Source organism: Epinephelus moara, chromosome 3 (assembly GCF_006386435.1).
Source record: "Epinephelus moara isolate mb chromosome 3, YSFRI_EMoa_1.0, whole genome shotgun sequence".
Taxonomy (NCBI): domain Eukaryota; kingdom Metazoa; phylum Chordata; class Actinopteri; order Perciformes; family Serranidae; genus Epinephelus; species Epinephelus moara.
In genome coordinates this window covers 26998350-27021610 of record NC_065508.1, presented here as the reverse complement: position 1 = coordinate 27021610, position 23261 = coordinate 26998350, and the positions used below count along the sequence as shown (strand labels likewise).

The window sequence follows — 23261 nt, the reverse complement described above, 5'->3', positions numbered from 1 at the left end:
TGTCTGCTTGCCACATTCTTGCCAACATCTTGAGGTTGTATTTTCTTTTACTTACTTTGAATCTGTGGTGTCTTAAAATATGGGTGCTGGGGGGAAGGAAATCTGGATTGCTTTGCTCGGCCTGCTGCCCCCACAACCCGGCTTCACATAAGTGGCTGAAAATGGATGCCTAGTTTTACATTTCATTATGCTTAGTGTAGTTTTTCAAAAGGTACGTATATATCTAACCAGCTTTTTTTTAATGAGGAAAAACACCAGCTCTATTTTTCAGATGCTTATTTTCCCTGCCTGCTGCTTTGTGCTCAGAGGGTTTTTTAAAGTGTCTTTCCTCTCAGAGAAAACAAGCTGTTGTTGAACTGATGAAGTAGTGATGTAACAAACACTGTCAGAGAAAGTCTTCACTGCTGCTGTTTGTGCTCGGCGGGTTATTGTAAGCACCAGATGACATGCTTCACTTCAGGTTTGTGTCGCGCTTGTTTTTCCAGGTTGTGTCCCTGCTGCATGTACTATTCTGTTCCCTTACTTTACATCCAGTACTCCTCATTAGCCGATGATATTAATATCCTGTTCATGCATTTGCACTCTACTCAAAGATGACTTCTTGTTAAACTGTAGCGTATTATTTTCCCATTTTCATGTCAAAATACTCATAGAAATCTGATTTATAGTTAATCTGGAGGCTCTGACGACCACTTTGGGCAGAGATGTCACCAGTTTATTGATTAAAGTACACATTGGGAGCATATGACAGTGAGAGGACAATCCCCATGGATAAGCAAGGACAGTAATAATGACACATTGATGAAAACTGAACACGCAACAAGCTCCAAAAACAAAGAAAAGCTTGTTTATTTTTTCCACACAAGAAGCTCCAAATGAAAAGCTTTCAACTTTTTTTCTTTGAAATGGATTAAGAAGAAATGTCACCTTCCTCCTGTTTTAACACTGATAAATACAGGGTGTCTACTAATCACATCTGATCAGAAGAGAGGCTGTTGTTAGGTGCAAGGTGGCGTGAAAACAACAAATAAGTTTAAGACCAACAGAAATCTCCTGGACAGGATCTCTCTACAGTAAATAGCCCTCCCCCGTTTTCACATAAGTACAGCAGGCCTGTGGGGGTGGAACCTGCATTAAAGTGCAGACTGGGGCAGGGGAGGGGCAGCTTCAACACCTACATGGACACCAGGGCTCCTTCCCTGTGTGAACCATAGCTTATGTTTATGTCATTATTTTTATTGTACATTGTCAAAGTGGCTCAGTAATTTATTACTTCTGTAGATGCAAACATTTTTTATCATTGCATTTTTAGCAGGTCTTATTGCAGCTTCACACTGTGAGCAACGTGATCGTCGAGTCATCGGAAGGGACCAGAAAACGATCAAATATACAGTAGAGAACAAAACTACAAAGTGTTGATTTTTTGACTTTTCTGATATTTTCCGATTAAACAAACAAGATACAGCATGTTATTTTGCAGAGGTGTGGACTCATGTCAGAAATGTCATGACTTTGGACTCAACTTGACAAAATCAAAAGAGATTTGCACCTCAACTTGGACTTATACACCTCGACTCGTCACTTGGACCTGAGACTTTAACTTAAAAATACTCGATACCTTCCCCCAAACCAATGTGGGAAATTATGGACATTTTTCCAATATGATATGAGCTAAATACAAGACAAAAATACAATGGTTAATAGTGCTGTATTCTATGACAGCACTATTTTCTTGTTGTTTTAACAAATACAAATTTTAAAAAGCATTCATGAGTTTTGTAAATTTAGTATATATCATTACTCTGATGTTAAAATGGCATTACATTTGGTGAAGAGCACCATATGACTTGTTTAGGACTCAAAACTCAAAGTTTGGGACTTGGGACTTGACTTGAGACAGGTCAGTCTTCACTTGGGACTTGAGTGCCAAAAGTTGAGACTTAACTGTAACTTTGCCCCACCTATGTTAATTGGTAACGTGTAAACTCTGGACAGAGCCAGGCTAACTGTTTCCCCTGTTCCCAGTCTTTATGCTAAGCTAAGCTAACTGCCTCGTAGCTCCAGCGCCTTACGGAACGCACAGAGAAGAGAATGGTGACGATCCTCTCCTCTAACTCTCAGAGAGAAAGTAAATAAGCGTAATAATCAAATGTATGTATGTACAGGCTGACCCCAATGTTTCAATCGTTTCCAGGTTAATCGCTGCATGTCATTATGCATTAACGTAAATCAAAATTAGTTATCCTCAGACAAGGACACTTAAACTTCGTGATAGTTTTGTGTCTTGCTCTCATTTTACATCAGTCACCAACAGTCCAGCACTACTGAAACTGGGACACTTTGACCACATGTGTCAGGCTCACAGATACTCTAGCAAGATGTTAAAAAAGTCAAGTGTCTGCAATAGTTTCAAAAGTTACGGCTGATGTTACTGCGACCTGCGTGCTGACAAAATGATTTTAGGTGCAGTAATTTCGACTGAAAACTACTGATTCAAATATGTCCAACATATGTCCTCGTCTCTCATCCACCCACCTCCCACCTGTTGAAGCTTTGATTAACTGCAGATATTTCTCAATGAAGCTCTGATGCCTGAAAACTGGTATTTATCGGCTGCCAATTGAAACCTATTGGATTTTTAAATGTCTGCATCTGAATTCAGAAATGGATTCTAGACTCTTTTTATAAGCAACATTTTGTATCGTACCTATCGATAGGAAAGCATTAGCATAACATAAATGGTCTTTTTTCTCCATATTTTTTACACAATATTAACATTTTTTTAAAGTGTGATAGCTGGTGTTTCATTATGTGACAGAACAATGTGACCTCTGCTGTATCTATACACAACAGGTGTAATCAATCTGTTGTGATCTGATGGTGGAAACATGCTCACCATGACAATGTTAACGTGCTTTAGCGGGCTATGTTGACCATGTTCAGCCATGTGCTAATTATTACTAAAAACAAAGCCGAGCTGAGGCTCATCAGACTTTATTAGTTTTTTTTTAAAGATTTTTTTTGGGGCATTTTTAGCCTTTATTTGATGGGACAGACAAGTGTGAGGGGGGGAGAGAGAGGGAGTGGCATGCAGCAGAGGACCACAGGCTGGAGTTGAACCCGGGCCGCTGTGGCAGCAGCCTTGTACATGGGGCGCCTGCTCTACCACTAAGCCACCGACGCCCCAGACTTTATTAGTTTTGAAGGTATTTGGTTGATAAATTCAAATTCTGTCCTGATGATGGCGCTACATGAAAAGTCAAAACCATTAGGACACATTGTCGTGGAGTGTCTGCAGCAAATTTTGTGCCAATACATAGATGTTGAGATATTTTTGAATACGTGATCCACTTTGACCCGCTGGTGGTGCTACATGAAAAGTCAGGGATCATAAACGTCAGTGTAATTCCTCCTCTGGAGACTCTGAATGTCTCGAAAAAATAAGCTACCAGAGGCAAATATATTTAGTGTAGTTTGACCACTAAAAAATCCAAAGGTGTTCAACTTATAGTATAAAACTGAGAAAAGGAACCATTGCAATTATTATCCAAATATCAAAGTTATTGTTGCTGAATTTCAGTTTAGCAATATATAAACTTGTGATTCTTAAGAGCTACTCTGAAGCCTTAAATGCCACATAAATTGTGCTTGCGAGCCAAAGAATCTGTTAAATTATGTTAAATATGTCGATGAATTCTGCTAATTTCCAGTGACCCATCAACCAGGTTGCTCACAGTGTGAATGCTTGTGACTTTTTAAAACACTTAAATGATCATCTCCTCATCGAGATGTTGGATTCACTTCATGTTCCACCAGATCAAGCGTCTGAATATAACAATGGACTCCGACAGTCAGATCATTGCTCTAATTAAAAGATGTTCAACAGCTGCTAAAAGCAAAAAACAACAACAGAAAAACGTCATCGCTGGCGGTCTCAAAGAATTGTCTCCTACAATTGCACACGTATAGTATTTTGACAAAGGCATCAGTTTAGGCATTCAAACATCTTGGCACTGAGAAATGAACTGTGGAAAAAAAAATAAAAATATGGAGAGCTTTTATATATTTTGTTTTTGAGAGTACATTCGTCATTCTTCCACTAGAGGAATTATGTAACTAATACAGTATGGTGCTCATGAGGGTCAGGGAGTGGGAAGAAGCAGCTTTAGAGAGGAAAAGAAACATATTCAGTCTGGTAAACTAAAGCAACAACTACCAGAGCAGGCAGTGGAGGGTCTCGAGTGCCAGGGGAAGGAAGGAGGGGTGGGGGCAAAGAAAATGATCAAGTAACAAAGGCATCCCTAACACACCGTCACACTCCCCCCCGTACTCCACCCACGCTTCGTGGTTAGATCCCTTCCTTTCAGAGCCGATCCACAGAAGTCCGCTAAATAAGCTCTTGGCACTTTTTGGACATGATAAACGTTTGAACGAAATGACTTTGAAAACGGTCATTGTTTTTCCTCTGGCTTCCTTCACTGTGCCGTGCTCTTGGTCCGCAGAGCTCCGATCACACTTTGGATGTTTTCTTCGGGAACCTGGAGGAGACACCAGGCTTTAAAACAATCTGACAGCAGAATAAACTAAGCACAAAAAGTAAGGAAATTTGTGTTTGGTAGATTATTTCTTTGTTGTAACAATGCTTCTTGGCAATAAATCTTACACCGTTGTAGAACCTGTTTATTTTAAATGGTGCCACATTTGTAAGAAACATGCATTTGTGGGATGAGCAGCAGAGCTGAGTATGTGTATTGCGCCCATGAAAAATTTGCCAAATCTTTTCTGCCAATGCCAAACAGCTTTTTTTTGCTGTTGACTCTTGTTTGGTGGATTGGATGATTGAAGTATGAAGAAACAAGTCTTTATTGTCAATTTAACAATTTATTCATTTAACAAACAGGAGCCTCAGTAGCGCTTGGAAGTGCCGCAACTTGTTTTTTTTAATGCCGCAACTTGACTGGCACCTGACAATCAGGTGCCAATCAGGCACCTGATTGTCAGTACCTGGGGGTACCAGGAGCTCAAAACAAGAGTCAATAGCAAAAGCCAAAAAAACCCTGCAGTCTGACTAGATACCAATATATCCCCCTAAATCCCACACACTGGAGCTTTCAATAAGGATGCATTGGCTTGTCGTTAGAACAATACCGGTCACTACAGAGACTTCTGCAACTTAATTGTGCCACTGTTTAGCTCAGTTTGTCGATGGGAGTGGCAGCAGTAGTTTTTCTCAATGGGAGCCGCAGAGAACCGGAAGTTTCCGCTGCCTTTGCCTAATTCTGCTCTCAGAACGCACAGTGTGAAAAGCCCTTGTTATAAATTTAATCTATTAATCGTTTGGTCTGAAAAACAACAGAAAACATTGAAAGATTGTCATCTCCATTTTCTAGAGCTCAAAGTGGCGTCCTTTAAATGTCCTTTTGTGTCTGACCAACAGTCCAAAATCCAAAAATATTGAATTTATTGCAACATCAGACAACAAAATTCCGCAGATTCCTCATATTTGAGAACCTGAAACCATCAGTTATCAGAATAGTTATTTTCAGTCATCAACTAATAGATTAATGGACTAATCGTTGCAGCTCGACAGCGCATACACAGCACTGAATAAAAACAACTGCATTGAGAGGTTTTTGTCTTACCAGGGCGTGGTCAAACTTGAAGGTACTAATGTAGTAAGCTGGAATGTCAGCTGTTGCCAGGGGTTCTGATATTTGAGCCACGATGCCGCACTCATCTGTGAAAAAACAAACAAACTTTGCCACATCAACGATCTGATGTCGTGAACACTTTATGCATCATCACTTAAATGTGTAATGAGACGGTACAACAGTGGTTCCCAACCTGGCCTCCACTTCATCAATACCACCCAACATGCTCCAAATGTGTTCTTTTGAACTGATTTTTAACTTGATGTTATTTAACACTATTTATTGAAAGACACAGCATCATTTGTATCTTTCTTTTTGGAAAAATATGTACTGGTTGCAACAGTTTAAACATGAAATCATACACTAATTTCTGTTTGTATTACTGCGTTAGCTGCTTGTTTGGATCATGCAGGCAGGCAGCACCAATCAACATCAGCTGAACACGTAAGTTGACAGACGTTTTAAGATTCAACACAACGACTCTGATCCTGACAGCTAACTGCTGCTGAGAGATGTAGTACATTTATCATCCTGAACCAATAGCATACACTGTGTTGGAGATGGGTTAATATTTAATACTACAACTGTTAAGTATATCACTGTATGGCCGGGTGGACGTGATGCCAAACTAGACCCCAAACATTGCAAATACACATATTAGAGCTACATTATGTCAACTGCAAGTGAAAATAAATTACGTGGAAGATTATTGTAACCATTCATTTTATTACACACAACACAATTCCAAGACTTTGCAGGCATGGAAAACATGATTGTGAAATTCCATGACTTTTCTGGGTTTTCTATGACTTTAGGAACACTGCTTATAGCAAAAAATAGAAAATGAAATAAAATAAACCTCACCAAATCCTAAAGGTTGTCCCCCAATGCGAACCATTTTCCAAAGCTCACCAGAAGCACTGGTGAAGAGGACGTTGTTTGGAAACCTTGAAGAGAACAGAGTGCAAAGAAATGATCAGATTACAGGTCAATTTATATTTTGAATTTAAATATAATAGTATAGACAGTTTGGTTTATGGGGTGGAATACAGCTTGAGCTTGTTCAACAAGTTGTGATGTTACTGCTTTAAAAATACAGAAAACTCAAACAAATTTGTTTCAGTGTTTGTTTTCAAAGAATTTCTCTGTCTACAGTGGCATGGAGAAGTTTGGTCAAAATGTCTTTAACTGTGAATAGGTAAGTGAGTAAAAGATGAACCAATCTCCAAAAGGCATGAAGTTAAAGATGGAACACGCTTTTGAGCATTTTAAGCAAGATTACTGTATTAATTTTTGTTTTGTACATTTTTAGAGTGGAAAAATAAGGTAAGGAGAACCATGCAAAAGGTTTGGGCACCCCAAGACATTTGAGCTCACAGACAACTTTTCCCAGGGTCTCAGACCTTAATAAGCTTGTTAGGGCTCTGGCTTGTTCACAGTCATCATTGGGAAAGGCCAGGTGATGTAAATTTCAAAGCTTTATAAATACTCTGACTCCTGAAAAGTTGTCCCAACAATCAGCAGCCATGGGCTCCTCTAAACAGCTGCCTGGCACTCTGAAAACTAAAATAACTGATGCCCACAAAGCAGGAGAAGACTATAAGGAGATAGCAAAGTGTTTTCAGGGAGCTGTTTCCACAGTTTGTGATGCCATTAAGAAATGGCAGTTAACAGGAACTGTGGAGGTCAAGCTGAGGTCTGGAAGGCCAAGGCAACTTTCCGAGAGAGCTGCTCATAGGATTGTTAGAAAGGCAAATCAGAGAGAGCTGCTCATAGGATTGTTAGAAAGGCAAATCAGAACTCCCGTTAGACTGCAAAAGACCTGCAGGAAGATTTATCAGACTCTGGAGTGGTGGTGCACTGTTCTACTGTGCAGCCACACCTGTACAAATATGACCTTCATGGAAGAGTCATCAGAAGAAAACCTTTCCTGTGTCCTCACCACAAAATTCAACATCAGAAGTCTTAACAAACCTGATGCTTTTTGGAAACAAGTCCTGTGGACTGATGAAGTTAAAATAGAACTTTTTGGGCGCAGTGAGCAAAGGTATGTTTGGAGAAAAAAGGGACACCTGTCCAACTGTTAAACACAGGGGTGGATCGATCATGCTTTGGGCTTGTGTTGCAGCCAGTGGCACACCAAGGATGGATTTGGTTAAATTTCAGAATATTCTGGAAGCAAACATCACAGCATCTGTAACAAAGCTGAAGATGAAGAGAGGACGGTTTCTACAACAGGACAATGATCCTAAACACACCTCCAAATCCACAATGGACTACCTCAAGAGGCACAAGTTGAAGGTTTTGCCGAGGCCCTCACAGTCCCCTGACCTAAGCAACATTGAAAACCTATGGACTGACCTCAGAAGAACAGTGCATGCAAATTTTGATCAGGGGTGCCCAAACCTTTACATGCAACTGTATGAAGATAGATAATTGTGGCGTTCTGAGTGATTATTGCACAGACAGCTCTATCATGTCACCAGCAGTATATAATTCTCTCACAGGAAATGTAATTAACAGAGCAGATTTGTGCGCTGCAGCGAAAAAAATAATTTTAGTTGGACTTTAATCCTTATAAAATGTTAAATCATCAGTTGTATATGGATCTTAAAGACGCTCCCTCCACTTTAAATCACTTTGTTGTTTTGCTCTAGTTAACAAATGGCAGCCACCTGGCACAGAGAGCAGATACTGTGTGGAGCCGCAGCAGAAGAAGCTAACTATTAACCACTCAGATGGACATCAGCAGGTGAGTTATGTTGGCGCTGTTCAGCCGGCCGCACGGAACAAGAGAGCCATTGTAAAGTGGAGTAAAATGGGTGACCTATTCCTTTAAGGCAGCACATTAGGTCTTACGTAAACGTGGGGACGAGGCTGACCTACATGCTGCAGAAACAAAATATGAACTTTAAGAAACATAATGAAAGTTTGGTCCAATTATTATTTTACCTCCACATGGCTTAAAGACATTCCTGACCCATATAAAGGACACCTCATTTATGAATGGACAATCTCTGATCAGACGTGGCGCTAATAGAGGAGGAGCTGCCACATGGGATCTGCAGCTGCACAAGTTTCTTTATGGCCTTTCTGTTTAATTAGAGAGTATTCTGTGAGAAAGAGGGGGACGCAGCGGAGAATAAATGAGTCAGACTGAAACCCACTGTGACTTAAGTACATTGTATATGCTCAACTGCTCGGCTATTGCTTAGCAACAAAATCATCGCCCCCTCAAACAACAATCATACAGTTGTTCCACCTGCATAAACATAATGTCCCAGTCTGACTGACTAAAAGAAAACAACATCTTAAGGTTAATTACGCAGCAGCAGCAACATCAGTAATATGCCTTTGTGTAACAGGTGTTTTTTGGCTACTCCACCTTTGAGTTGTCTGTTCGTCCATGACCAGAGAGATGTAGCCCTCGATCAGGGAGAAGGAGAAGAAGCGGATGTGGCTGGAGTCCTCGCTGGATGCGCCGGGCTCCTTCGGCCTGGAGAGAAAGGCACGTCATTTAACGTGGTCACACTGGTGATGCAGAATCACACTCTGGTACTCTCACACCTATAACGACCTTACACTCACAGTCATGTCCAGTTAGCTTTCACACATTTTCATTTGTGTCTTTACAACAACTAAGAGGTGGGTGTCAAACAACCTGAGAGGTCAACAAGTGATGATGGGAATGTCATGTATTGTTTATTATACAACAAGTAGATCTGACCAGCAATCTGACTGGTTAGCGAGACATTTTGGGTGTGATCAATTCAGCATTAAAGCACACCATCCTCATCATTAAAACCTGGATTAAACCACCTCGTTAATACAGGCGCGTGCCTCCCTTGTTTGCAGCAAACTGTTTTGAGAAGCCTAAATGCTGACAAATGTGGATTAAAGCACAATATTTTGTTAGATTAAAACATGTTGTGAATTGTTGAAACTATTACGTCTATCTTTTTTCAATAAATTCACTCTGGAGTTAAGTGTTAATGGAAATGTTTGAATCATATCAGCTGCCAGTGACTCAATGACACAGCAGTATCTTAAAAATAGCCGATGCAGCGGCTAAATCTCTCCACGGAAAGACTATTTTTTTCAGCAGATATCTTAGTAACAACCAGACTGAGCTCGGCAGTCTTGTGTTAATATGTGTGGTGTTTATTCTCGGCACAGGTGCTTTAGCCCTGCTGTAAAGCACACCCTCTTGTGTAATATTAACACTATAAATGATGATTTTGTAGCCTTCTACCTCATGTTTATGTGTTTGTCATGACACAAACTTTAAGAAGAGAGAGAAGAGTTTTTTTTCACTCTGTTGTCATATTCACACAGGCCAGAAATACACACACATTCACAAACAGGACGTAGCAGAAGACAAAAAAACCTACCTAGGCTACGGCCACGCTAACAGTACTTTACTCTGAGTTAAATGCAATTGTCTACATACTAACATGCTTTAAATGCTGGTACCAGTAGCTATAATATCATCCTGAGACCGGAACTTTTGTTTGGTATGTATTTTTAATTTCTCCCAGCTATTTGGGATCAGTAGAACCTGATAAGTGTACAAACTAAACATTGTCAATGATAATAAAGTCCCAATATCCTTATATGAGACAATAATTAAGTCCCAATATCCTCAACCGAGACGATAATAAAGTCCCAATGTCTTCAAACGGGTACTTCCTAATTAGCAGCATCTTAATTTGTTACTGTTCCTAAAATTGATCAAATGTGTTGCCATATTAAAACTACAAACATTATTAATCATAAATAAACAACTTTCAACCATAAAATCTGATCAGGTTTTGGATCTTGTCCACTTTTGTGTCAGGATTGGCTGCAGACTGACTTGGCACGGATGGCTGCCATCTTGTTTTTACATGGATTAGTGTATTGTGCTTTTACTACCACTAGATGGCACAAAAAGTGTCCATGAATGAGGACAACAGGTCTAAGTTAAGTAGAATGAAGTATAAGGTCAAGTAAAGCCAAAATATGACGTCCTCATATAAAGACGCAGGGTCTCAGAAGGTTATTTACCATTGTCAGCATTTTGTTTTAGCATATTAGCATGCTAACACTGGCTGAAAGTCGGTTGATGGCTGTAGTGACTAGCCCTACACTTTAGCCGCTACTGGTTGCTAATTGGCTGAATCTTTTGGACGTGTACTCAGAAACTACTCCCAATCTTTACCAATGCTGTATATCCTCTCACATCTATTTTCTCACCAGTATCCGTAATGTCTCTATAACGTCTAGTAAGTTTCAACACAAAGTTCCAATAAATACCGCCATACAAATCTTAATCCAACACAGTCGAAAACTGTTTGCTTCTCACCATCAGCAACACCTGTGCTTACTGGTATGAATTTAAATACCATGGCCTGCCTTGGCCAGTAATATAAGCCACCTTGTGGCGTGGCGAGATAATACATTTAACACAAATCAAACGTATGACTTCATCAATGGCAATGTCATTAGTTTTGCAGGTATTTGGATGAATTTTAACCTGTCAGTGGTGCTACATTAAATGTCAGGGGATCATCAAAATTATTACAGTTAATCTTGTGTGGAACACTAATGTCTGAACCAAATTTAATGGCATTTGATGCAATAGTTGTTAAAGCATTTCACAGAAAACCAATAATGTCAGCCGTCAAAGTCATTAGGATTCATCCAAGAAAATGTATGTGCTCAGATTATTGAAATATCCCGGTTTACACAGGTATTGTAGGTAATATACTACAGCTCACCCTTAACAGATGTCCATAAGCCTCCATTTTCATTCACTAAATAATTCTGCTTTACTTTTCTTACCCTCCAGAGTAAAACATGACATCCATGAGCAAGGTGGCTACAGAGGGCAGTGTGTCTGGGTCCAGGCTGGTCACACAGAACATGTTGCTGGGACTAGATAAGGGATGAATGATGGGACGGGGCACTGAAAAACAAAAATGATCATTCACATGAGGGCTCAGAGACAGCAATTTAGCCAAGCAGCATCTTAATTAACAGTTTATATGGCAAAAATGAGCATTAAATGTCATCACATTTTTGAAAACTGCTATGTACAGCATCAAAAAATTAACCTTAAGGCTAAACTTAAAAACTAACACGAACAAGAAGTCCTAAAAGTTTCCAGAAAAATGGAAAGTTTGAACCTCTACATGTCAACTGTAGAGGCTGAAAATTGTCTGTTGAAAGCTCAAGAACAAGCTAGTAATTGATCCTGAAGTTGAGATAGTTTTGTCAAACTGCTTCCAAGGTCAAGGGACTTCAGGAATTATCATCCTTGTATAAATAATGAAGTGTAAAATACGTTTTGAAAAATCTCTCAGCATACATTTTGATGTTTAACAGATGTCACACTAGTGTTGAAAGCTGTAGACATGTGCAGAGCAAAATCAGTCCAACAAAATTTTCCAAAACTGTTTTAATGTGCATCTTTACTCTGAAATATTATGAAAATATTCAGACTGTTTTGGTGGCTGTTAGTTCAGTCAGGACCACATTAGTCAAAGAAAACTTTATTTCCATTTGCAGTATTATATTTGATGGTATGGCTCTGTTCTGGGGCTTCTCTGCCTTTCCTCAGGCCTACACAGAAAGCCTCTTTCACATGCCTACGTTAAAAGCCTGAGGCAGAGAGCACACATCTCTGCCCTTCCATGCGCCTACATGGAAAGCCTAAGGCAGGGAGAGCAGCAGCAAAGACCCCCCAGTAACAGAACAGAGCAGCATCAATGACAAACAGAAATGACATTGAAAAGTCAGACACAGCAAGAAAAGGAGGAGCTGGGGTGGAGGCGGGTTGCAAAGCAGGTTGCAGAGGAAGCAGCAACAGTAGGCAGGCCAGAGCAGTTTAAATAGAGCGCTCTGAATGAAATTGGAATGCATAGAAAGGAATCATGTGATCTATAAGCTGACTCCCTTCCATCAAGCAGCTCTCCATCAGTTGACTGTGCTGTTTGAGATCAGCTGATGTAGCTGGGGTGTGAGCTGAGCTTGACATTGTGTCCTGCCTGAACTAATGCTATACTCAGTATCTAGCCACCTCCTGCTTGTCATCATTCTTAAAAACCTTGCCTCTATACAAAAATACACATATAAATGTTTTATTTTCATGCCTACCAAGTTTAGGCTTCACAAAGCCGTTGCTGACCCCCAGATCGTGAGCAGCAACCGTCTCTCCATTGACCACCCGAAGCAAAGTGAATTCGGAAGACAGCGTGTGCATGACCATCGGCAGGTCTCGCTCTCGAACCTGGGGATAAAAGTAAATGATCAAGGTGAGTTGAGAACAGTTGTTGGAAAATCCAATGAAATGTTGCTTTTGTGTCTGAGAAAACATTTAAAGGGGAATCTCGCTTTTACACATTCCTACAGTAGATTATTTTGTAGTGAAATGCTTTAATTTACTTTTCAGTTTACCGACTCTCTCGCCCTGCTTCATTTTCTTTGACTTTCTAAACTTTTGATGAAATAGCTTTCGATAATCTCCAGAAAATGGGCTTAGATTCAGTACGTAGAATAGGAAAGGGATATAAATTGTATAGTAACAGCAATGCAGCAAATTAGAGGAAAAGCAAGAGTTGTATTCATTCGTCTCAACACATCTTGAAGTGGTATATGTATGCCTCAACAAGCAATACAAGTAAAGCTTATTTTTATAAAACCTTTCACACACAGGCAATTCAAAGTGGTGGAGAAATTCATTAAAGGAACGTTTGAAAACAGCGAAGAGGGAAAATACAATTTAATTAGAGTAGAATGAAATACAGTAAAATAAAATGCAAGACTAACAACAACAAACCTCCCCAAATTCAATTCAGGAAATAAAAGTACAGGAGAGAACTTAGTCAGAGGAAATCAGGAGAGGTTTTAATTTAGATTTCATTTAGTTGTCAGAAACAATAACACATGAAATGATCATATCATTGTGATACAATTCAATCAAAAGCCTTTGCAGCGTCTGGTCCTGAATAACTGAAGTATGAACTTTGTAAAAGTGGAAATTGAAGTTCAAAAGTCACCGAAGACATTAAAGGGATAGTTAGGATTCTTTTAAGTGGGGTTGTATAAGATACTAACCATAGTCAGTATATTACCCACAGTAGATGTTGGTCACACAATAACACAAACTAACAAACTGATCGAGGCAGCAGTAGACTGGCAGCTCCTGTGCTCAGCAATGTTAAATCACTGTTTTTCTCAGTGGAGTCTGGCTCTGAAGAGAGGAATATAAAGGCTCCAGTTCCCCGTCAGATCAAATCACTGTCTGTACTGTACCTATAGCATTCACTTAAAGTGATAATATTTGTTTGAGGCGGCTAAAATATGTTTTGTTGTTGCTCCTAGCCACAGCTGCACATTACTTAGCCTCTGCTTTAGACTCCTGCCTGCCTCTCCAAACTGGAGGTGTGCTGACTGACATCTACTGTATGGGCTCTAGTTTCCCGGCGCGGCGCAGGGTGGTGAACCCCGCGCAGAGCTAGTTTCGAGCAGCGCAACCCAAAGCGCGCTCAGTTTGGTAGTTTGGCAGTTTGGCAGACCGAGGTGCGCTGAGATGGGTGTGGCGGCGCAGCAGGGGGAGGTGTCGACAGATCCAGCTTGGNNTGTCATCTTAGAAAAGTCAAAAGAAAAGAAACAGAGTGAGACTGCGAGAGAGAAAGAGAGAGCGCACGCCCACGAGAGAAGCGCAACATTGATTTACAATTGTGGTGACCTCCTCCCAGGCTACCTTTGCATCATCAGCCCGTGGAGGTCCAAGCTCGCAGTTCCGTATGTTCGGACACTGCGAGCTTGGACCTCCCGGACCAAAACATCAGTTTCCTCCTGGGAGAAGTTTGGCCGTCTGACGCTGCTGCTCTCTTCTGCCATGGCGAATTGAGTAAACTCTCATCATCGCATTTAAGAGCAAGGAGAGGGGCTCATTTGATTGGTGTGATGTGTGTAAACCCCACTCCACGCCTTCTCTCCTCCCTCTTTCCGACTTGCGCAGGTAGGAGGGATGGAGGTGGGAAAGAGGAGTAGCTGCGCCAGGCGCACGGTGTGCCAAACTTGCAAAATCCGCCTGGCCACACCCAGTTGGCAAAGTGCAGGTGCGCTGCGCCCTCGCCGCGCCCGGTCTGCGAAACTAGAGGCCTATGTAATACACTCAGTACATTTACATGCACAGTTAAACTGAGCTACAGTTGGAGCTTGACTAGGCCATTTAATTGGACTACTGTCCTTGTCCCATTATACAAGCACGGGAGGGGAATCGATTTACTGACTGAAGTATGTCTGACCCCACTACGATAGGTGACGATATGCCGCCTTTCAGTTTGTTAGTATTGGACCTTTTATGTCACAGACCAAACAATCGACAAACACGTTAGCTATGGTTAGCAAGTGTTGTAGAAAAAAGAGACCAATAAATAATTTGGATTAAGGATTGGACATTTGAGGGTTTGCTCACAAGAAAGCCAATGAATTGGTACATCATGACAATTTATAGTGTCTGACAAACAAGCAGTATCAGTTGACACACCTACAGCTTTCCGATACACATTAAAGGTGTTTCCTGTCACTTAAGCTACTGTTTTCCTCTTATTCAGACAACCGGCTCCAGCAAACTGGTACCAAGGTGGACTACTACACAGCTCTGTATGTTTCGTTCTTCCAAAAAAAGCATGCTTCTTGTTGTTGTGACCGGCTTCTTCTTCTTCTGTTACACATTTAAAGCTATTTGACTTCTGGGTCAAAGCCCAGGGTGGACACTGTGGAGCAAGCGCCAATTTTGGGTCTAACTGACTGTATACATGCAGGAGTAATTCAACTCCAAATCGCGTTATCAGGGTGTGTTAGTCCAACTTTGAGAAATTAGATTTAGTACGATGTCAGTCGGACTAACATGTTTACATGTATTTTAAAAGTCAGGTTTTAGTCGACTGTCACAATAAATCGATTTTCTCTAATGTCATGTAAACGCACTGACTGACAATGGATAAGTACCTCATACGACCCCACTTAAAAAATATCTGAAGTATCCCTTTAAAAATCACCTTTGGGCAACCATAAATATCTACAGCTAGATTCATGGGAATGAAGTTATTAGTTTTGGAGAAATCTTGTTGAAGAGAGGGGCGTTGGTTGAAAGGAAACTTTGGAATATGATTTGAAATGGGGCAAAGAAAACAAACAATAACATCAAAAAGAAAATTAACCCAAATATAAATGTAAATTTTATGTTTGTTAGAGTGATATTGTCCTTTAGGGTTATAATAATTGTATTTGATTTGTTTTATATGCCATTAAATGACATGAAATGGATTCCATCAACATTTCAATCATTCAAAGAGTTACTGTAAATTGCTTTAACATGATATAACCTATATTCTTTATTTAGTTGTCTTGCAGACTAAACTATCAAACATAATGGAGCTGAGTGTTTTGATAGGACAATTCTCCCTTGGTGTGTGTTCTTTGTTGTCTCTGATATAAAGGTGAACTTTCCTTTCCTCACTGTGGGTGTCAGCTATTACGTCAATTGGATTTCTGTGTGTGTGTGTGAAGGTGAAGGTGCTTGTGAGAAGCTGCTTTGAATGGCTTGACTTAGTCAGGATACTTGTGGCTCAGTCTAAATGAGCGTATTCAACATTTGGGTCAGGCTTTACTGCTTTATGTAACACAAAAGATCCTAACAGTGAAAGCAAAAAAAAACACATCTTAAGCTGGTCTGTCTTTTGGTCTGCTCAGAGATTCAGTAATACAATCCGACACAGCATGAGACAAGGACAGAGAGAGATGATGTGTGGTGGGTGTGGGCGACAGGGTGAACGCAGCAGGGTTTCTTTTTTTTTGGCCTCTTGTGATCTGATATACCAATAATTAGGATTGTGGCTAGGAGCAGCCAGTGTGGAGACAGGAAACAGGCCTGGGTATGATACCTGGAATTCCAGCAAGAGGCTGAGCCGCTGATCCCCTTTATGTAACAGATTATCAACATCGACACAGGTTTTTTTTCTTTCATTTTCATAAACATGCCAGAGCCGCTCAGCAGACCTTGTTTTTCCACTAAAGAAGGCAATAAAAAAACACTCCCTGTGGCCAGAAAGGCTTCGGTATGAGAGAGGATTTCTTCCTAAATCAAAAGGAAGTGGGCCGGTGAGAGGTACACTATATCCAAGGTTATTGCTTTTTCATGTCAGGCACTGTGGACGTAGACAATTGTGTTCCTGGTGGTTGCATAAGAGACAAATAATGCAGCTCTTGAAGCATGCGCACCTGATCAATAATCGTCTCTTAAACACAAATTATCAGCAAATGTTCAATGACAAAAAACAACTTCACTGTTATTTCTTCTATTTGTGCAAATTAACCAGCCTTATTTTGTTTATAAAGACCCAGTGAAACGAAAAATAAATTCTTTCAGCTTTTATCAGGATTCCCACTCATTTTTCCTAGACTTTATCTAGGTAGTTTAAGATAGGTAGGCCTTTATAGCAACACAACCATACAGCCCTTAATGACTTTACTCACACATTAGACATTCCCGCTGCCAACTGGCTGCATATGTGCATTGCCAAAAGACTGGACAGCACATATGGGTACTTCCAAAAACATCAGGGCCAAACCCCTTCTTGGGTAAGTGAAAACCAAAGATCATATTGATTTCAGTGCAATTTGACGTTTGTTTGAATTATGATTTTGAAAAGTTTGTGTGCATTTATTTGTTGTTAATCAAAAATTCTTTGACATGCCTAAATTGCTTTGCGATCTTACCTCAAACTGAGCGCATGCAGTGCCTAAATACATTGATGCTGACTGCCGTAATGTCTTTTTAGACTTGATACTGCATGACACTCGTGTTGTTTCAAAGAAAACACAGCACAGCAAGCACTAGATTTTAAATTAGTAGTGCTAGGTATATATTTCATGAAATGTTAGCCATATAATGGGTTTATATGAACATATAACATCCATCCATTTTCTAACTGCTTATCCTCTTGACGGCCACGGGGGGGCTGGAGCCTATCCCAGCTGACATTGGGCAAGAGGCAGGGTACACCCTGGACAGGTCAGCAGACTATCACAGGGCTGACAACCAGAGACGGACAACCATTCACACTCACATTCACACCTACGGACAATTTAGAGTCACCAATTAAGCTGCATGTCTTTGGACTGTGGGAGGAAGCTGGAGCACCTGGAGGAAACCCACGCTGACACAGGGAGAACATGCAAACTCCGCACAGAAGGGCTCCCACACCCGGGATCGAACCAGGAACCCTCTTGCTGTGAGGCAACAGTGCTAACCACTACAGCACCATGCTGCCCAACATATAACATATATACATAAAACAATGTATATTAAAAAAATTTCCAAAGCATTTCTAGGCCTGGAAAACAGTTTTTGCATGCCTTTTGTGGCATGAAGCCAAAAAAACCTCAATTTCTGCGATATGAAATGATCTTCTTGATTGTGTGGCCTGTAAACCAAGCACACTAGAAACTTCTGCCGACCAAGCGACTTACATCTGGTCTAGCCCTCCGCTAATGTTATTGGTAATAAAAATAATTCAAGCGTGTGGCTCTTAGTAATGGTACGAGGGGGCCCTTTAAACTTAGGCATGGATGTACAGAGAGGACTGTATGGCGTTGGAGGTGGTGCCCCGTTTATTCTTATAAAAGTTTCTAAGTGGTACATAAAGCCAAAAAAAGTTCAACTACTGAGTATAAAGTTATCCAGATGATCTGCACTCCTTCCACACTGTGCGGTCCATAGAGCAGGTGCGCTAGAGACTTCTGCCGGCCCAGCCGACTACCTCCAGTTTAGCGCTCTGCTAACTTGACTGGAGATAAAATGTTTTAATCGTGTGGTTCTTCTAGACTTCCCAAATGTTATTGGACCAAATGGATCAAATCTAGATTGTGAAATGAGTCATTTCGTAGGGGGTTGTGACATCTCATTCACAATGTAAGTCTTTGGGAAAAAGTTTTTTTGGGCCCAGTGGCATCTTTTGATGGACAGGGAAGTTGTAATTTCATGTTTGGTCACTATGTAAAATTGGCTTCAAAGCGTGTTGTTTCTGGGGCCTTGCTTGTACACTAGGTGCAAATATTCCTTTCACTAGGAAATACATCACGGTATAGAAGTTAAAGATGCTCTAACTTCCATTTCACTGGGACTTTAAATTGAGTCTGGGCTAAAATAATCTAATAAATTTTAAACCCCTCTCCAAAAAAATTAAAGGATTTTTTTTTTTTTTAAACTATAGAAGGGATTATTTTCTCTTTTTCATTGGCATTTCCTACGACAGCCTTTCAAAGTTTTTACATTCTATAATAGCTTCTAAACACATCACAGTTTTCATTGTCAGTAGCAGGGTTTGACATTTCTGTGTTACATTACCTTCACACAAACAAAGAAAACACATTTATATTTGCCAGTGTTACTGTTGAAATGGTACAATATCTGGAACATTATTAATATCCACACTCACCAGAATGAAGTCCGTCTGATACGTTGACAGCATGAATACAGAGATGTTGTGGTCGGCCAGCGGCGCAATGACCGATTTAGCGATTTTGGTGACTCCGATGGGTTGCGAGTTGGATGCGTTGCCGCCCCCTGACACCACGTTAAGGGCCAACCATGTGGCATCAGCAACACTGATGTGCTCTGACTGGGGCAGCTCTGGGAACAGACAGAGACAGTAAAGTCAAAAAGAGCGGGAGTGGAAGTTCACATCTGCAGCACTGTGACTTCTGTCACAACCAGAAAATCCTGAGAAGAGATTTAGGACTTATTAAGCGAGGTAATTAGACTTCACACCAGGTTAAGCAGAATCAAAGGACTTAATTCTTTCACTAAACCAATGCTGTATGCTAGGGTTGCAGCGATGTACCGGTTTCAAGGTATACCATCATATAAAAGTTGACGGTTATCATACCGTGTACATTTGCTAATCTACGATATTGACGTAGGACGGAAATCTCCCCTTTGTTTTAGTTATTTTCAAAGAGGAAGCTTTTTACACACACTTCCACTAACAAAATGGTTTCAAGTTTCAGCTTTAGTAATAAAACGTCTTTTTCAATACTTTAGACCACAGATCTAATGTGTGTGCTTTTATTGGATCCATATTAAATTTTAGTTCCTTGTATAGTTTATTATCTCCAATCATACTTTGAACTGAAATTTGGTTTCTTTCTTTTTCTATATCTTTCCATTTTGCTTTAAATTCTGACTCACACCAACAATATATGGGTCTCAATAGAGCAGCATAAAAGTACTCCATCAATTTTGGAAGACCCATGCCGCCTCCATCTTTGGGTAGCTGGAGAGTTCTATATCTGACTCGAGGTCTTTTGCCCTCCCCCAAAACAAAACTAGATGTAATAATACATTTTTTCAACACCAGTTTGGAATAAACAGAATAGAAACTGGGAAGTTAGGGTGAGCTATGAGCATGACTAATGGTTGTTCCTGATTTTTTATGTGTTCTAGTTCCTGTTTTCTATTTTTTATACACATACTTTTTTCCTTTTTATATTGAGTGCTATTGCCAATGCCTTTTTATTATCTGGCATTATACAATATTATTCTCAGGCTCCGCCCTCCACTCCCTGTGTTAGAGCAGACTGTGCTTTTCCCCCTGTCCTGTCCTAATTCCAGTCTAGACAGTCGTACCTACCCCCCGTTTGGATTTACATTTTGAAGTCATTTAAAAATCAGCTCATTAAGAAAGAGTCAAGGATATTTGAGATGTGAGTTCAGCCTGCCCTCCATCCATAATGTTGAAATAATGAGGCAGAGGTAGCACAATGTTTCTCTAACAAAGTGAACTCACCATCGCTCAATTCAGTACAGTCAAACCTACGTGGTCGAGTATGACCACTAGCTCATGGTGGCTAATCTTAGACATCACTGAGTCAGTTTCGTGACTCTTCTTGAGCTACTGTTCTCACAGGTTATGCTTTAAAACTATGATCATAATAGTGATTAGGGCTGCAACGATTAGTCGTTTCATCAATTAGGTGATCCAAAGAAAATGTACAGTTTATTTCAGTCAGTTTTCAAGCACAAAATGCCAAATATTTGCTGGTTCTAGCTTCTCAAATATGATAGTAATTGAAATATTTGTGGGTTTTGGACTGTGGGACAAATAAAACAAGCAATTTAAGAACTTTCCTTTTGGCTCTGTGAGGTTGTACAACTACTTCTTGACGTTTCACTGACTAAATAATAAAACAATTGTTATTTGCAGCCCTAAAACTGATTATAAATCTATTTATATGGCCCTATCTTACACCCAGCGCACAGCAACTGTCACTGTTAGTTTCAGACTGACGCAGTTGTCATTGTCACGGCCAGTGCCAACACAGTTTGTGCCCATCTGTGCATTCATCGATGTGTGGATCTCAAAATGAGGTGTGGTCAGGCACATTGTTGGCGTGTCGCTATTTCGAGGCAGCAGAAAGCAATTGCATTGACCAACATCATGGCAGAGTATTTTCTTGCATTATTCAGATAGATTCAGATAGTAAGATGCACCTGCATAGGCGGGTTAACAACATGCTTACACTCTGCTTGTTACACACACAGGGACGTGTGGGTGGGTTGTGCATGGGTGAAATAACACATCATTCATGAGGAAAATAATAATGACATTCTGTAAAATGTGAACGTAGCAGAGAGCAGAGCAGAGATGCAGAGCGTCTGTATGACGCCCCGTTAAGAGAGACACTATCTGCATTTATGCACAAGGAGTAACTTTATTGATAATTTCAGAAGCTGAAAGTTTAGTTCTGTTTCCTTTGCCAAGTTTAAAACTACAGTTTTTAGTGTTGCTCCTCAAATGTCCCACAATATTTGCTGCAGTGACATTACTGCTCCTTGTCTGTTTCAGAGGCCCAGATGAAAACTGGAGGGGACTGCACTTCTGCAGTTCGGGCCACAAGGCACTGGAACATCTACTGGAGGAAATCAGGCCTGTTGGTTTTATGACTTGACCTTTTTTTCTGCTGCCTTGTGAAGCACTTAGTGATGCTGTTTAGAGAAGTGCTTTATAAATAAAGATTATATTACATTATTTTAAATATCATATATACTGTAATACCTTTGGCGGAAAACCACTCGCTTCACCAATTTGCTGAATCCACTATGTCAATAGCAGTGTGCCAGGTGTAGGCACACCTGAGCTTTAAAAAGAATGGGAGATGACACTCTGATGGGTTGAATTCATGATGACACCCAAAACACTTCTATGATTAATTGGGGGACTAAATACAACCACTCTAACCCTTGCACTTGACTTTGCACCCAGATTATGTGAACTAAAGTGGAGTTGGACACGGCCTAAAAAACAAAACCACTGGATTTCAAAATAAAGATTGTTTTTTTACAATCTTGACATGTTCGTGAGTCGCTCGCAGTCCATTCAGAATGGACCCGTGACCCACTATTGGACCGTGACCCACCAGTTGGGAAACACTGCTTTATGCCAGGCTCACACTACACGCCATTTTTGTCTGTCACAACGGTCACTATGTCAGATTGGGCCATTGTGGGGTCATAAAATCGTGTCGTGACTTGGCCGACAGATATGACAGATTATAGCCCGACACAGCGTCATGTTGTGTCGGGCTATAATCGGGCTGGTATTGTGTAGTGTGTACCCGGCACTAGACTATGCGCTACAGTAGGGCTTCCCTATTGAAAATCAGAGACTCAAAATGTCAGTTGACTGAGATTGCTTCAAGTCTTTGTTTTTTGGCTGATCAGTGTGCTGTGCAATGTACTTCTGGTGATATTTTGGTCACCAGATTTTGCTGTGGAGTGAGCCCTCATCACTTTCTAGCTACTCTTTGGTACAGACAGCGAGGGAGATAGCCAAACTCTGCTTCAGTTTAGTTCAGTTAATCAGCAACCATTAACATACAGTAGGTTAAGCAGGATATTTAATAATATAAACCACAGACTGACATTTACTGCACGCCTCAATAAGTTACTGTCAGTGGACTGGATGGTGTAATAATTCTCAGGCACTATCAGTGCTTAATCATCTCTTATTAAAATTCATATGGACATATTCTGTCCTCATAAAAGGTCAGAAAAATATATTTTCAGTGTCTCCCAGCAGGTTTAAAAAATGTATTTATCATTGCTTGCTTTAGTTTCATAGTTTAAGCTGGACAGAAAACAGGCACCTACACACTCAGAGACAGTCACCAGTAGAAAATACCTGTGCCAGTTATGCAACAAATAGCCTGTAGTCTCCAGGGTAACCAAGGAGGGTCACCCAGGGAAAGGGTGTGTAATGACATGAATTCACTCAATCAGCCAACCACAAAACACGACGACTAGCAGCTTGGCCTCACATCCATAATGACAAAGTGTGCTCAAACATTGGCAGCTGAAGCTACGTGGTGCTGGAGAGAATCACAGATTACACAATGTGATCTTTTCCTGCCGCCCGATCTATGGTTGCCCAAGCGACTTTAAAGATCCACAAAGAGAGGCCCACCTTTAAAGCCTTCCTCATCGACGATTATGGTGTAGTCCTCCGGAGTCTCTGTCAAACTGAAAAACTTGCATCTGAATGGGAGAGATAAAAA

General features: G+C 40.6%; 1 protein-coding gene across 1 annotated transcript; it reads right to left on the bottom strand.

Moving 5' to 3' along the window:
* Window positions 1–825: 825 nt before the first annotated feature.
* castor2 (cytosolic arginine sensor for mTORC1 subunit 2) lies at window positions 826–23261 on the bottom strand (the record flags this gene model as incomplete). The annotated part of the gene is made up of 8 exons (XM_050040825.1): window positions 826–4538; window positions 5643–5737; window positions 6516–6598; window positions 9037–9147; window positions 11475–11598; window positions 12789–12921; window positions 19145–19338; window positions 23171–23261. Coding segments are annotated over 8 exons (894 nt in total), but the record flags the coding sequence as incomplete, so codon positions are not given.